Here is a 12,854-nt window from a genome sequence, read left to right as displayed (position 1 = left end):
ATACGCCTGTGCTTGTGTACATCTCGTAGGCTAAACTGCTGATGGGCTATTCAGGTCAGTAATGAGCTTCTTTCCAGAAGTCTCAACCTATACACGGAAGGGTGGTCATGGCAAAACCATCCTTAATCATTGGCAAAGAGCAGCTTCTTCTGGAAACCATGACCACAACTTGACTTTGTCTAAGAAGCACATTGAATGTATCATCTTTACTATCCACAAATCTTTAGACACACCCCAGGTCACAATCAGCACTATACAACTCTTCAGTGGCCTTTTCCTATTGCCACCAACACCTTGTAAGGAGAAAGTTTACCTGTAACGACACTGGGAATTTTGGAGAGAAAGCTCTTGACTGTTCTGATGGGCACACCCCCTGTCTTGTCATCTTGCATCTTTGTGATGATGTCTTCAATCTGAAAGAGAATAAGGAAGTGTCATTTTCTCCCATAAAGTAATGATAAATGATACCTTTATTAACAGCCATAATGAACATGTATGAACATGAATGCCAACAGTAGACATAAAAAAACAGCCTCCACCTAGGCAGTCAATAAACATAGTAGCAGGATCTGCAATAAACCAAGCACTGGGGATGGGATGAGGCCATGAGGTTATATACGAGAACACAAAACGTGGTCTATAAGAACAGACTCTGAGATCAAGAAGGTAAGGAGGGAGAAATATTAGGATTCCTAATGAGATCCACCATGTAATTCAATATGTCTGCAATGATTCCTCCTCTTTCCCAAGTTGGGTTTATACACAGCCTGGACAATATGAACCATCTGGTCTTTGGGACCAGTGCAGGAGCCAGCCAGAGTCACACAGGAGAAAAGATAAAGACATGGAAAGTTCTGATTCTGAGAAGTCGGAGGACAGGTTTCAGTGGTTGTCTGTGGTGGTGTGAGGGTGGTCACCTTAAGCCAGGACTAAAGTGTGACAAAAGACAGAATCCTTTCCTTTTGGACTAAATAAGTCACATTGTCAAAAGAAAGACCACGGTGGGCTGTGGCTTGAAGTCAGTTAGATTTTATTAATAAAACAAGTTGCGATGTACATATATTGAAAACAGAACAGAGAGAGGAGACGGACTATTAAGGATTTAGGTGCCTAAATTGGGAAACCAATTTGTAGCTAAGAATTTACAAGTCAGATGTAATTTCCTGGGCAGAAAGCTTCAGAATAGGATACAGAACAATCTGTGACAAGGACATAGATCTTATTGTTTGAGGAGGTGGGGGTAGGGAGCGACTAGAATAGGGGAGAAGAGGAGGTTTACTTTTATTACACATCTTATTTCCCTAAGCAAAAGAATATCTGTGAAACGGATTCTCAGAGTGCTTCTATCAAAGATGCATAAAATTTTAAGTCTAGAGATTTAAAACTATAGCCCATCTAGTCTAACATACTGGCAATTGCAGTTTGAGGTTGACTTTCTCAAAGTCATATGGCAACTTGTTTGATAGACATAAATAACTTGTTAAAAATAAATAATGAGGTTAGGATACAGAATAACTTGATAATAATATATGATAGCTAAAATATATTAAGAATGTATTATGTGCTAGGTGTTATTCTAAGTATCATACAATATTATCCTATTTAATGTTTATGATTACTTAATAATCTAGATTCCACTGTTATCCTCATTTTTCAGATAAAAAGATCTAGTGAGGTGTATCAACCAGGGTAGACCAGATTAAATTATTGTAACAAATAACCGTCAAATTCCCAATGGCTCAGTACAGCCGTGTTTATTTCTCTCTCATGGCTCAAGTCTATCACAGGTCACCAGGGGGACTCTGCCTACTGTAGTTACTAACTAGGCTGATGGAATAGCTACCATCTAGAATGTTGCTCGTCATTGTGCTAAAGGGACAAGAGAGAATTCTGGAGAATCTGGTATTGGTTATTAAATGCTATAGCCAAGAAGTTACATATGACACCTTGGCTCAGAATTCTTTGACCAGATCTAGTTACACAGCACCACCGACCCACAAAGAAGCCAGGGTTCCAGTCTTCTTGGTGCCAAGAGGGGAGGGGAACTGACCATCTATGAACAGTGTCAATGACCGCCACAGAAGTTAAGCAACCTTGCCAAGGTCACACAGTTACCCATTTGTGGATCTGAGTTTAAACGTAGCCACAGACCTTAGATCTCAGGCTTCTTACCCCTGGGCTGCTCTGCCACCCAATAAGATTCCCATAAAAGCAGCCGAGCAGGGAGACCATTTTCCTTTGGATATTTCTGGGTTTTCCTGAGAAGTACTGATAATGAGAAAGAATCTTAAGTTCCTGGCCCTTTAGGGAGTGGATGAATATATCATGCTAAAAATAAAGGTAAGTCTCTGAAGACCCATTAAATGACAGGATAAGAAAAATTTTCATCCACATTCCTGGTAATAGTTTCAGCTAGTGCCCTGCCTTGCTGCCCCTGAACTCAACCCAATGATTCAGAGTAGTCTGAATATTCCTTACTGATAGCCAAGGAGACTTATTCCTAGGAAAAATGGTCATGTTTTCAAGGTAATCTATGCTTTTGATCTAGTGTGCTATCTGAAGCCAGAAGTATCAGTTACCCTGATGCTTTTAATAAAATGGACTCAAAATCATCGGGAATTGGAGGCAAGCCAATATTTCAATTCAGTTAGATACCTGACTTGTCATTAGATGATAGCAATTTCCAGTCTCTGCTGATGTGGGCTGGATTTAAAGACTGGCTATGCAGAGGAAGCCTCCACGATTCGTTAATCATTGCACCACACCACTGAATCTTAAAAGGATGTATTTATTAAAGAAGACTTATCTTTTCATGTGGGCTCACTATGTGCCAAGAGGTATATTATTTATCAGAGGTTACAGCTAGGTCAAAAGGATAACCCCCTTAAGTGACCAGAAAGGGAATTACATTGCAGCATAGTTTACAACACAAGATGGGTGAAAGAATGTTCATTGGTCCCCCGTTCTTGAATCCTCCATAGTATGAATATATACCCAAGTCCTTGCCCTGGCCTCATCATGATGAGCAGGGAGTCTGCCCCTTGACTTTTAGGCTTGGGCCATGTGACTCGCCTGGCAAATGGGAGGATATTGAACATGATGTGAGCAGAGGCTTTCAATGCACCTGCATGGTCATGCTCAGCCTCTTCTCTTGCCCTCCTATATCAGATAGCTGTTGTTCCAAGAAGGGTGAGACACATCTGGAGCAGAAGGGACCCAACACATAGCTAGACAGGTCAAACCTCAGTTGACCTGCACACCCATGAGCTTATTGTTGTATGTCCCTGAGTTTGGGTGGTTTGCTATGCAGAAGAATCGTGGCTCTAGCTTACTGATACAACAGGGCTCTAAAATAAATGCACCTATCAAAAATTGCTGAAGCCACACAAATGCTTAATGACAAGAATCAATGAGTCCTGGAGGTCGGGTATCCTAAAATCCAATGCTTTTTAAGAATCTAGAAATTCCAATTACACCACCTACCATTTTCTTGAAAATTCTTAGGGCCTTACACTCCTCTGCAGCCCATTCTGTTGTTGTGTCAGGAAAATCTGTGATAGCTGAGGTTGATTCCAGAGCACGGTCCATTGCAACATCAGCTAATAATACTGCTTTTGAATATATATATATATTATTATTTTTTTTTTGGGGGGGGGGTCATGGTTTCTGGTAAAATGCTAAGAGTACAGACCTACCAAAAAATCAAAAGTGGGCTCCAGGAGCTTATATAAATTATAATGGCACACATTTTCAGAACACCTGAAGAACACCTACATATGATCAACACTGTCCTCGGTATTATTTTGAATAGATTGACTAATGTATTTCTTGGTCCTGAAAGTTACTCAGTAAATATGTTGAAATTGAGGCTTAGAGAGGTTAAGTGATTTTCCCAAGGACAGCTAGTAAGTGGCAAAGCCCAAATCTTTGTCCAAGTCTTCCTGACCCTAATGCCCAAGCTCGATCAAATCCAAGATTCATCTTATTTTCAGTGTCTGCTGACAGGGCTCCTGAGTTACAAGGCACTTAATACTGTTTGCATTGAAGGGGAAGTTCAGCCCAGCCCTAAGGGGGTGGAGAAGGAAACAGAGAAATCGATCCAGATAATCAGATTATCAACCATCTCAGGATTTATTTCTGTCCAATGACTGCTGATGCTTTGCTGCTCGGTGTTTTCTCTCTTTGTCCCGGAGTCTTGGCACGATTTATCCTCTACTGGTAGATCACAGCTCCTGGGCTGGGAATGGGGAGATGGGAAGGTATATACTTATATTTCCTTGACTATTCAGTCCCATCTAACTTTTGACACTTTTTGTTCCTGGAAAAGGACAACATCAATTCGCTCCTGGAGAAGGGCAACATCAATTCGCTGACATCTTTTAACATGAAGCTCTGTGTCATTAGGAAGAATGTTCCCCTGTGGCAATCAATAAGAGGTTGGCTCTTATTTGACAGCAAGTGATGCAAAAAACCTACTTGGCAAGCTCAGCCGGTTCTGCATGGATGAGTCACAATGACCAGGACGCCCTTCTGCAAAGGCGCTCAAAACTCAACACTGGCATGCAGGTAGAACATTCTTCCAAAGAGCAGAGAAAATGGAAACCATTACACCACAGGGTGGGTTTCCTCTGAACTGAGGAATGTTATGGGACAGGAATGTTATAATTCATGGAAATAGCTGTGGGGTGTAAGAGAAGAGTGAGGAGAAGCAAAATCATCTCTTCACAAACGGAGGCCCCAGAAGGACAGTGGGAAGAACACTGGTCTGAGGCCCGTGACAAGTGCTAGCCTTAACCTCACTGGTTTGCTGTGTTGGCCCTGGACAAGTGACTTAACCTCTCTGGACTTTACTGCCCTCATCTACAGTGATAGGCTTGGTTGCTAAACTGAGACTTCTAGTCCCAGAACACAAGAGACTTCTCTGACTTGACCAATGCAAAGCAGTGTCTGCAAGAAAAGGACAGGACAGGCAGTCAGGCCTCTGGCTTCCCATTCTCCACACGGCCCATCTGCCAGGCCGCCCCATGCAGAATGCTTCTCTGTGCTGAGGTGCAAAGTAGGGTGCTGAGCGAGACTGGGGAGTTCTGATGTTTTCAGAAATCATTTTGGAAAACGGCATCAGAAGCCAGATACAGTCATGATCCAAAGAGGCCCCGATGCTGCTCCTTATTGATCAGTTCCATGCCTGCCCATCTCTGCTTATATAGATGGCGCTCCTGACAGAAATGACCAGAGGACAGTATTACTTTTGTTTGTGTAAATTAATGATCTAGTGAATGAATTTATTTAGCTCCTCCAATTTTTCCTCGGTGGAAAATTAAAAATCTTCGAGAATAGGCAAACTATGTTGCCATTTAAAAAACAAAAACAAAAAACAAACAAAAAAAATCCACAACAACTTTAACACAGAAAGTATGCCTCAGGCATGAGGTCTTTTCTACTGAAGCATTTCATCTTGACTTTGCCATCAATTGACTGTTTCTAGCTACTAAAGCCTGCTACTTCGGCTCCCGCATTTCATTAAAGACACCTTCTGTTCTGGTGTCCGGGAATGAGTGAAAATGACTCTTTGGACACATCTTATCAGCCCAGAGGCAGGAATCAGAGCTGGCAAATGATAATCATATTTCTTCATCCAAAATGTGTATGCTTCACTGAGCATGCTCTGTCCCATATGTGTTCCATAAGATCAGGCTAGGTATCATTTTTATTTTTAAAAACATAGCACACTGCTATTCTCTACTTAAATGTACTCAGCTTCCCTTACTGGTTTAGTGGACATTTATTGAGCACGTACAAAGTGCCAGGTAGTTTTAGTTTCTACAGTTACAAAAGTGGGTAAAAGACAGTCTGTTCCCTTCCATAAGGGACTAATACATTTCAGAAAGACTCAGGCCTCGAGACTCAAAGTTAAGGTTGTGACAACAGAACCAAGTGTGGGCTCCCAACAAGGTTCACACGGAAACACTAAGGAATAGTATTTTCAGAGGTCTTCAAAAGGGGACCTCCCCTCCCTTTTTTGCTATCCTGTTCAAAGGACTGTGATTTCACTGGCAGGAGGGGAGGCTGGAGATTCCTTGTGTTAGCTACAACAATGATTGAAATACCTGTTAGTCTGTTTTCAGTTCAACTGACTTTTGAATCACTGTATCAGTCTAAAATGCTTTTGATAAAAAGCAAAAACAAAAAACAAAAAAAATCCAACCTCTAAACACGGGGGATTATTTTTCCTACATAACAAGCAATGCGTACGTGGGTGTCTGATAGCATTATTGCAGGCATGCAGTTCTATGTGAATGTCCATCTTGGCCTTTCCCTTGTGGTTGCCAGAGAGCTGCCCCTGCTCAAGGCATCACTTCCACGTTGCAGAATAAGAAGAAAGGCGGGAAGAAGGGTGGGGGTGTTGGTATGGCTGTACTTGTTCCTTTTATCCAATAAGCATATACCTTCCCAGAAGATGCCAACAGATCTCTGCTCTAGTCTCACTGGCCAGAGCAGGGTCTCATGGCTACATGTGGTTGCAAAGGGCGCTGGGCAGAGGGTAGTTTATCTAGCCTCTATATCCCACGGAGGCATGGCAGGAGGGGAATGAAAATGTGGCTGACTTTGTCTGGCAGAAGTTCCTGTATTAAAGAACATTCATTAAGGATGGTTGGGCAGGCCTGGATTTCTACCTGATCTGTTCTCTAGGCCGTAGCCTGTGATACTCGTGAAGGAAAACTTCATTATTTAACTCCCCTACTTAGAATCTGTCTATGGTTTCTAGTGATTACTCTGTTATAGGCTCTTATAGGATCCTCTGTCTTTTGTCTATATTGGTTATCACTTTAACTTGTACTTGCATTTTCTGTTACACTTTCTCATCATTTAACCCTAATAGTAGGTGCTTAGTAAATATATATTGAAAGAATAATTGAATGAATGAATGAATGACATGAGTGCTATATTCTTTTTTTAGTTGAAGAATAATGGACGTACAATGTTCTACAGTTTTAGGTGTGCAACACAGTAATTCAATATGTATATACATTACAAAACGGTCACCACAGTAGGGTCTAGGTACTATTTGTCACCACACTAAGTTGTTACAATATTATTGACTATATTCCCTATGCTGTACATTACATCCCCTCGTCTTATTTATTTTACAACTAGAAGATTGTACCTCTTAATCCCCTTTGCCTATTTCCCACCATCCCCCCCGCACCTCTCTCCCCTCAGGCAGCCACCAGTTTGTTCTCTATATCTCTAAGTTTGTTTCCATTTGTCTTGCTGGTTCTTTTGCTCTGTTTTACACATATCAGTGAAGTCATATGATATTTGTCTTTCTCTGTCTTATTTCATTTGGCACAATACCCTCAAGGTCTACCCATGTTGTTGTAGATGGCAAGATTTCATTCTGTTTTTATGGCTGAGTAATATTCCATCATATATATATATATATAAAACATTCTTCTTGGGGTGCTTGGGTGACTCAGTTGGTTAAGTGTCTGACTCTTGATTCTGGCTCAGGTCTCGATCTCACGTTTTGTGAGATTCAGCCCTGCGCTGGGCTCTATGCTGACAGTGCGAAGGCTGCTTCAGATTCTCTCTCTCCCTCTCTCTCTCCCTGCCCCTCCCTTGTTCTCTCTCTCTCTCTCTCTCTCTCTCTCACACACACACACACACACACACACTAAATAAATAAATAAATAAATAAATAAATCTTTATCCATTCACTTATCTTTTTTTAGAATTAAAAAAAATTTTTTTTAATATTTATTTTTTACTTATATTTGAGAGAGAGAGAGAGAGAGAGAGAGAGTGTGAGCAGGGGAGGGGCAGAGAGAGAGACAGAATCCGAAGCAGGCTCCAGGTTCCGAGTTGCAAGCTGTTAGCACAGAGCCCGAGGCGGGGCTCAAATCCATGAGCACTGAGATCATGACCTGAGCTGAAGTCGAATGCTCAACTGACTGAGCCGCCCAGGAGCCACTATCCGTTCACTTACTGATGGACATTGAAATTGCTTCCGTATCATGAGCGCTATATTCTTAAAGAACTTTATTTTGGATTCCAGCATCAAATGCGATGCTTGATATATTAGCATATATATTAATATATTATTAATATGTATCAATTATAATTATATTATAATTAAATTATATAATTATTATTAATATGTATTAATATATCATTAATATATTTGTATATTACATATGACATATTAATACATATTATGCATATTATATAATATACCTATATATGATATATGATATATATATGATCAAATATAATATATATTCATATATATTCATTATGTATATATATGAATATATATAAATACATATATATTAGGGTTTAGGGGTGGTATATGTTTGCTTTAAAGTAAACTTGGTATTTACATTTTTAAAGATCATTCTGCTTTGGAAATGGATTAAATGAACAGAAATCTCAAGATTCCGTGAACCTTAGCAACAGTGTTCAAGGAATTGCTTCACAGGCACCCAAGGATCAGTTGAGCTTGGAGAAGTTCCCCAATGTACTGTGCCCGACATTACCCAGGGGCAATGCCAGGGTAGAAGGATAGGCAGTGTTACTTGTTTAGCCTCCTGGAGGCTTATTTTTATGGCTTTAAGCATTACTATATGCAGCGCTTCATAAATTACTTTTATGGAAAGCATTTTCCCCCATTTAATTGAAGAGAAAAACGGAAAAGGATGACATTCTAGGTCAGTGAACAAATGGGTTGATGACATTTTAGGGGAAATGACTTTCCCCTGAGCTTGGCTGGAAGAGCAAAGCTTTAGAAGGCATAGTGTCTCTTGTAAAAGAATCTATTGTTTGCTTGGAAATATGAGTGGAGCAGATCCTCCGGGTGAGCCATGGAATAAGGAATCTCCAACTGCAGAACACCAGCTACAGTGCAAATGAGGAAAATGGACCCTGATCAATGAAACATTCTAGCAATGTGAGAGGACCTAAAATCTCTATTACAATCTTCTCAAATTGCCCTAATTTGTGTGCCATCTGCTTCTTATTTTCCTCCCTTTATAGAGAAACACACTGATACTTAGGGACAGCAAATTGTCCAAGGCCAAATGGGGCTGTTGAATAATGAGATTCCTGGTACTGAACTCAGGCAGTCTTGCTTCCGAGCTGGCTCTCCGGATCACCACGCCAGCAGTCAGGGCAGCTCCCAGGCAGACCCCGGTTCACCTACGGCTTTAGCAGAGCAGAAGGTGCAGAGGATGGGACCACATCCTATACTTAAAAGTTTAGTACATAGTGTGGAAGGCAGAAAAAACCCGATCCCCTCAAAAGGTGTCTACATCCTGATTGGTGGAACCTGTGAATACGTTACCTTACATGGCAAAAAGAGACCCTGGAGATGTGATTAAAGTTAAGGACCTTGAGATGCAGTGGTTATCCTGGGTTATGCAGGTGGGCTCAGTCTAATCACATGAGTTCTTGAAAGATGAGGACCCTTCCCAGCTATCGTCACTTAGAGAGAGACGTAACCATAGAATAAAAGGTCAGAGAGATGAGACTCTGTTGGCTTTAAAGATGAAAGGAGGGACTACAAGCCAAGGAATGTGAACTTCAGATGTTGGAAAAAGCAAGGAAACAGATTGTCTGCTAGAGCCTTCAAAAGGTATACAGTCCAGCCAAAGCCTTGATTTTAGCCCAGAGACACCCATTCTAGACTTCTGATGACCAGAACTGTATGATCATAAATTTATCTGTGTTAAGCCATTGAGGTAATCTGTTACAGCAACAAGAGAAAACTAATACACACAGTGACCCCCTTGCTCATGAATCAGTGTTTGGAAAATCAGTATTCTGCATTGTTTCCAAAACATATCAGTATTTTCTCCTCCTGGGGAGGAAGTAGATGGGATTTCCCCACATTCCACTGCTCTTTGTCCCTTTTTTGACAGTCAGACCAGTGGTCAAGCGGCAATTGTGATGGTCTTCTTGGGGGAAGATGTCAGGGTTGAGGACGGCGAAAACATCTGTCCATAACCTGAAGTAATTTCTTCCGTGACATTTTAAACGCTTCAGTTTCTGGTCTACCAGGGACCAGTTAGATGGGTGGCTCAGAGGTTACTTCCAAGGGCTTCTTAAATGGGTCACAGTAGCCCATTAATTAATGCCAACACCACGTTCTACACATGGAAAAATAAATACGATTTTTATGTCCCATCTCAGATTTGATCTTATCACGTTCTTCAGCCTGGCCCACCAAAGGGAACTAGCCCACAAGGAACACCACGTGGCCACACAGCCCAAATAATTAGGTAAGCAGGATAAAACACTCCAAATTCGAACATGCACCTTTTCATATTATGTTTCTATAGAAAGATTCTAGTTTTAACATGTATATCACCTTCCTCTTGGATGGAGAAAAAGCCTCACAATATCTTTGTTTCCAAAGAGAAACTGGTCCATCCAGTGTCCTGGAACATCACTACAAATTTTTTTCCTCCTGGAGAGGAGCAAGGAACATAAGACCTGTCCTCCCTTCTGACCCCACGGACATCCCGGACTCTGCAATCACTCATTCTTTCTGGCTCACTTCCTTCCTGACTCTACCTCAACACCTTCCCCTACTCCAAACTGAACAACTGAACTGGCAACTGGAGTGAATTTAAGGGCTTGGAATGATTTATGTAAATTTTCTCCTCCTCAAAAGCCTGCTGTGGCTCCCTACTGCTACAAAATAAATGCCAGGTTTCCTACTATGGAATTCAAGGCCCTCTATGATTTGGCGTCAAACTACCTTGCCAGCATCAGCTCCCAGAATGCTTTGTGTTTCAGGACACGCCCATCTTCCTTCGAACAACAACCTCTTGTGCCCCATCCTGGCTCATGACCTGCTTCACCTAGCCACTGCAGACCCATCTGGATCCTAGTCAGGTGTTCAGGCCCCACCCAAAAGCCCCTCCTCCAGGGGATGGCCCTCGATGTTTCCAGTACGTGCGCACATATATATTATAAGTTGCCTATAATTTTTACTTCCTTCTTCCATTCCAAGGGTGTGAAGCAAGAGCCAGGACGTGTCTGCTTTGCTCAGGACCACCTGCAGCCTGTGCTCAGAAGATCCCGAGGTGGCAACTTCTTGGTTGTAAACGCGTCCTTGTAGTTGGCAATGTCACCACCCTTGGCTCTCCAGGGCCCATCCTGCCCAGCTCTCCTCGGCTCAGTGATGGTGATTCTGTGTAGTGTGGTTTCATCTGCACCTTCCAGCCTGCCCCGAGAGGTGCACCCCTCGCTGTTTTCTTGGATCACAGCCTCACCGCACTTGACTGTGCCATTTTCTCTTCCTGCGCCGTTCCCTTTGGTTGGTTATGCCATTCTTCATGTCTGATGCCCCTACCTGTTCCCGTGAGCACAAGAGTCACCCCTGATGGAGGAGACTGAGACAAATCACGGTGTGGGGGAGGGGGGCCCAAAGAGGCAAAATCAGGTTAAACAGTCCTAAAGGGGAAACAGGAGGTGAATCATCACTTAACTGCAAGTATATTCGAAGGTTCACTAGGTGCTAGGTGCTGGGAAACCAGACAGGCAGGTCTTCCCTTCGTGCTCACTTTTTAGGGGGAGGCCCTTCAAGGATGTTCAATGAGCCTAAGGAAGAGGGGCACAGTCCCCAAGGGGGCCTTCCAGGAGACGGTACAGTAACACCACTGACTTCGGGTGATTCCTGCCTCTAATCCCGAGGAAGCTCCTGAGCCTGTAGCATTCTGGGGTCCTACTGGACCCCGGGGGGCAGGGCCCTGGACAACGCTGACTTGTGCTGCCAGATGGACAGCAGCAAGGATTCCATTTTGGGTTTCACGTCTCATGCGTCTCCTGCTCGTAACCAATGCTGCTTCTGAACATGCCAGCCCTGCGTCTGATGTTTTCTGGAACACATTATCTAAGGGATGCTGGAGTCCCCTTCCAGGGCTGTAACTGATTGCCCAGAGGTTGTGGTCCCACCTGCAGAGTTTGGCTCCTTCCCCTCACTACCCTCCTGTGCCATAAAACACCCTGAGCCTCTCTCCACTTCTTATGTGAAGGAAGAATGCGCCCTCCCCCACCCCCGACCTGGTCTTTCTGAACTGGCTAGTCTCTCACTTTCATTCTGGCCACCAAGGGATTAAACAGAATAGACCAAGGAACGATGGGTCATTTTCTCATCTTCTTAGGCTTGATAATATTTCCCCAAATTTCTTTAAATCCATGAATTACTTTATTTTAAAGACCAGCAATTTATTTCTAAAATTTAAATGAGTATGGAGGCAAAGCTCTTAGAGCACAGTGCCCGGCACAGAGATAGTTGTTCCTGATAAATGTTCATCTCTCCTCCTTCAGAATAGATCGTAATTTCTTCTTACATCTGACGCAAGGGAGTAACCACAGAAGATTCTACTACTCCCTTCAGAAGGCCAGGGATGAGCCCTTCTTTTGTGTCATTGCCTCAGAGGACAGCACCTGCTACCAGAGAGCCACGATTTCCAAAAGGTGTCCCTAAAGTCACTTCCCACTGGATGGGGCCCACTTTGCATAGGTTTCCAACTACAGAGAAAATGATTATTTCATTGCCCAACTCCGCATTACCCCACAGCTTTTCAGAGCAGCGTGGTTTTTTTTTTTTTTTTTGGCCTTAAATCCCAAGCCCCACCACGAGGCAGGATAAAGAAGCAGAACTGTCCAGTCCAGAGACAGCGCCTTGCCAAGGGGAGGCCTAGGACCTGCCTAAAGGAAAGACAAGCTTTGCAAGCCCAGGAAAAGGTGTCCCCTTTAATTTCCAAGTCCTTTGCCTACGGCTCCTGAGATCACAGATTAAAAGAACAACTTATTTTTCATCCCCAAGATAATGAGATGGAAGACAG

General features: G+C 42.7%; 1 protein-coding gene across 15 annotated transcripts in view; it reads right to left on the bottom strand.

Annotated features, from left to right (window-relative positions):
* Positions 1–12,854, bottom strand: part of RGS6 (regulator of G protein signaling 6) — a 606,508-nt gene that overhangs the window by 188,135 nt on the left and 405,519 nt on the right. For all 15 annotated transcript variants that reach the window (XM_058739537.1, XM_058739533.1, XM_058739538.1 and 12 more), the window contains one exon: positions 314–413. In XM_058739537.1, the coding sequence (XP_058595520.1) occupies positions 314–413 (100 nt within the window). The remainder of the gene's footprint in view (positions 1–313; positions 414–12,854) is intronic.

Source organism: Neofelis nebulosa, chromosome 7 (genome assembly GCF_028018385.1).
Source record: "Neofelis nebulosa isolate mNeoNeb1 chromosome 7, mNeoNeb1.pri, whole genome shotgun sequence".
NCBI classification, from domain to species: domain Eukaryota; kingdom Metazoa; phylum Chordata; class Mammalia; order Carnivora; family Felidae; genus Neofelis; species Neofelis nebulosa.
Note: the sequence above shows the minus strand (reverse complement) of the source record. Positions and strands in the feature narration are given on the sequence as shown.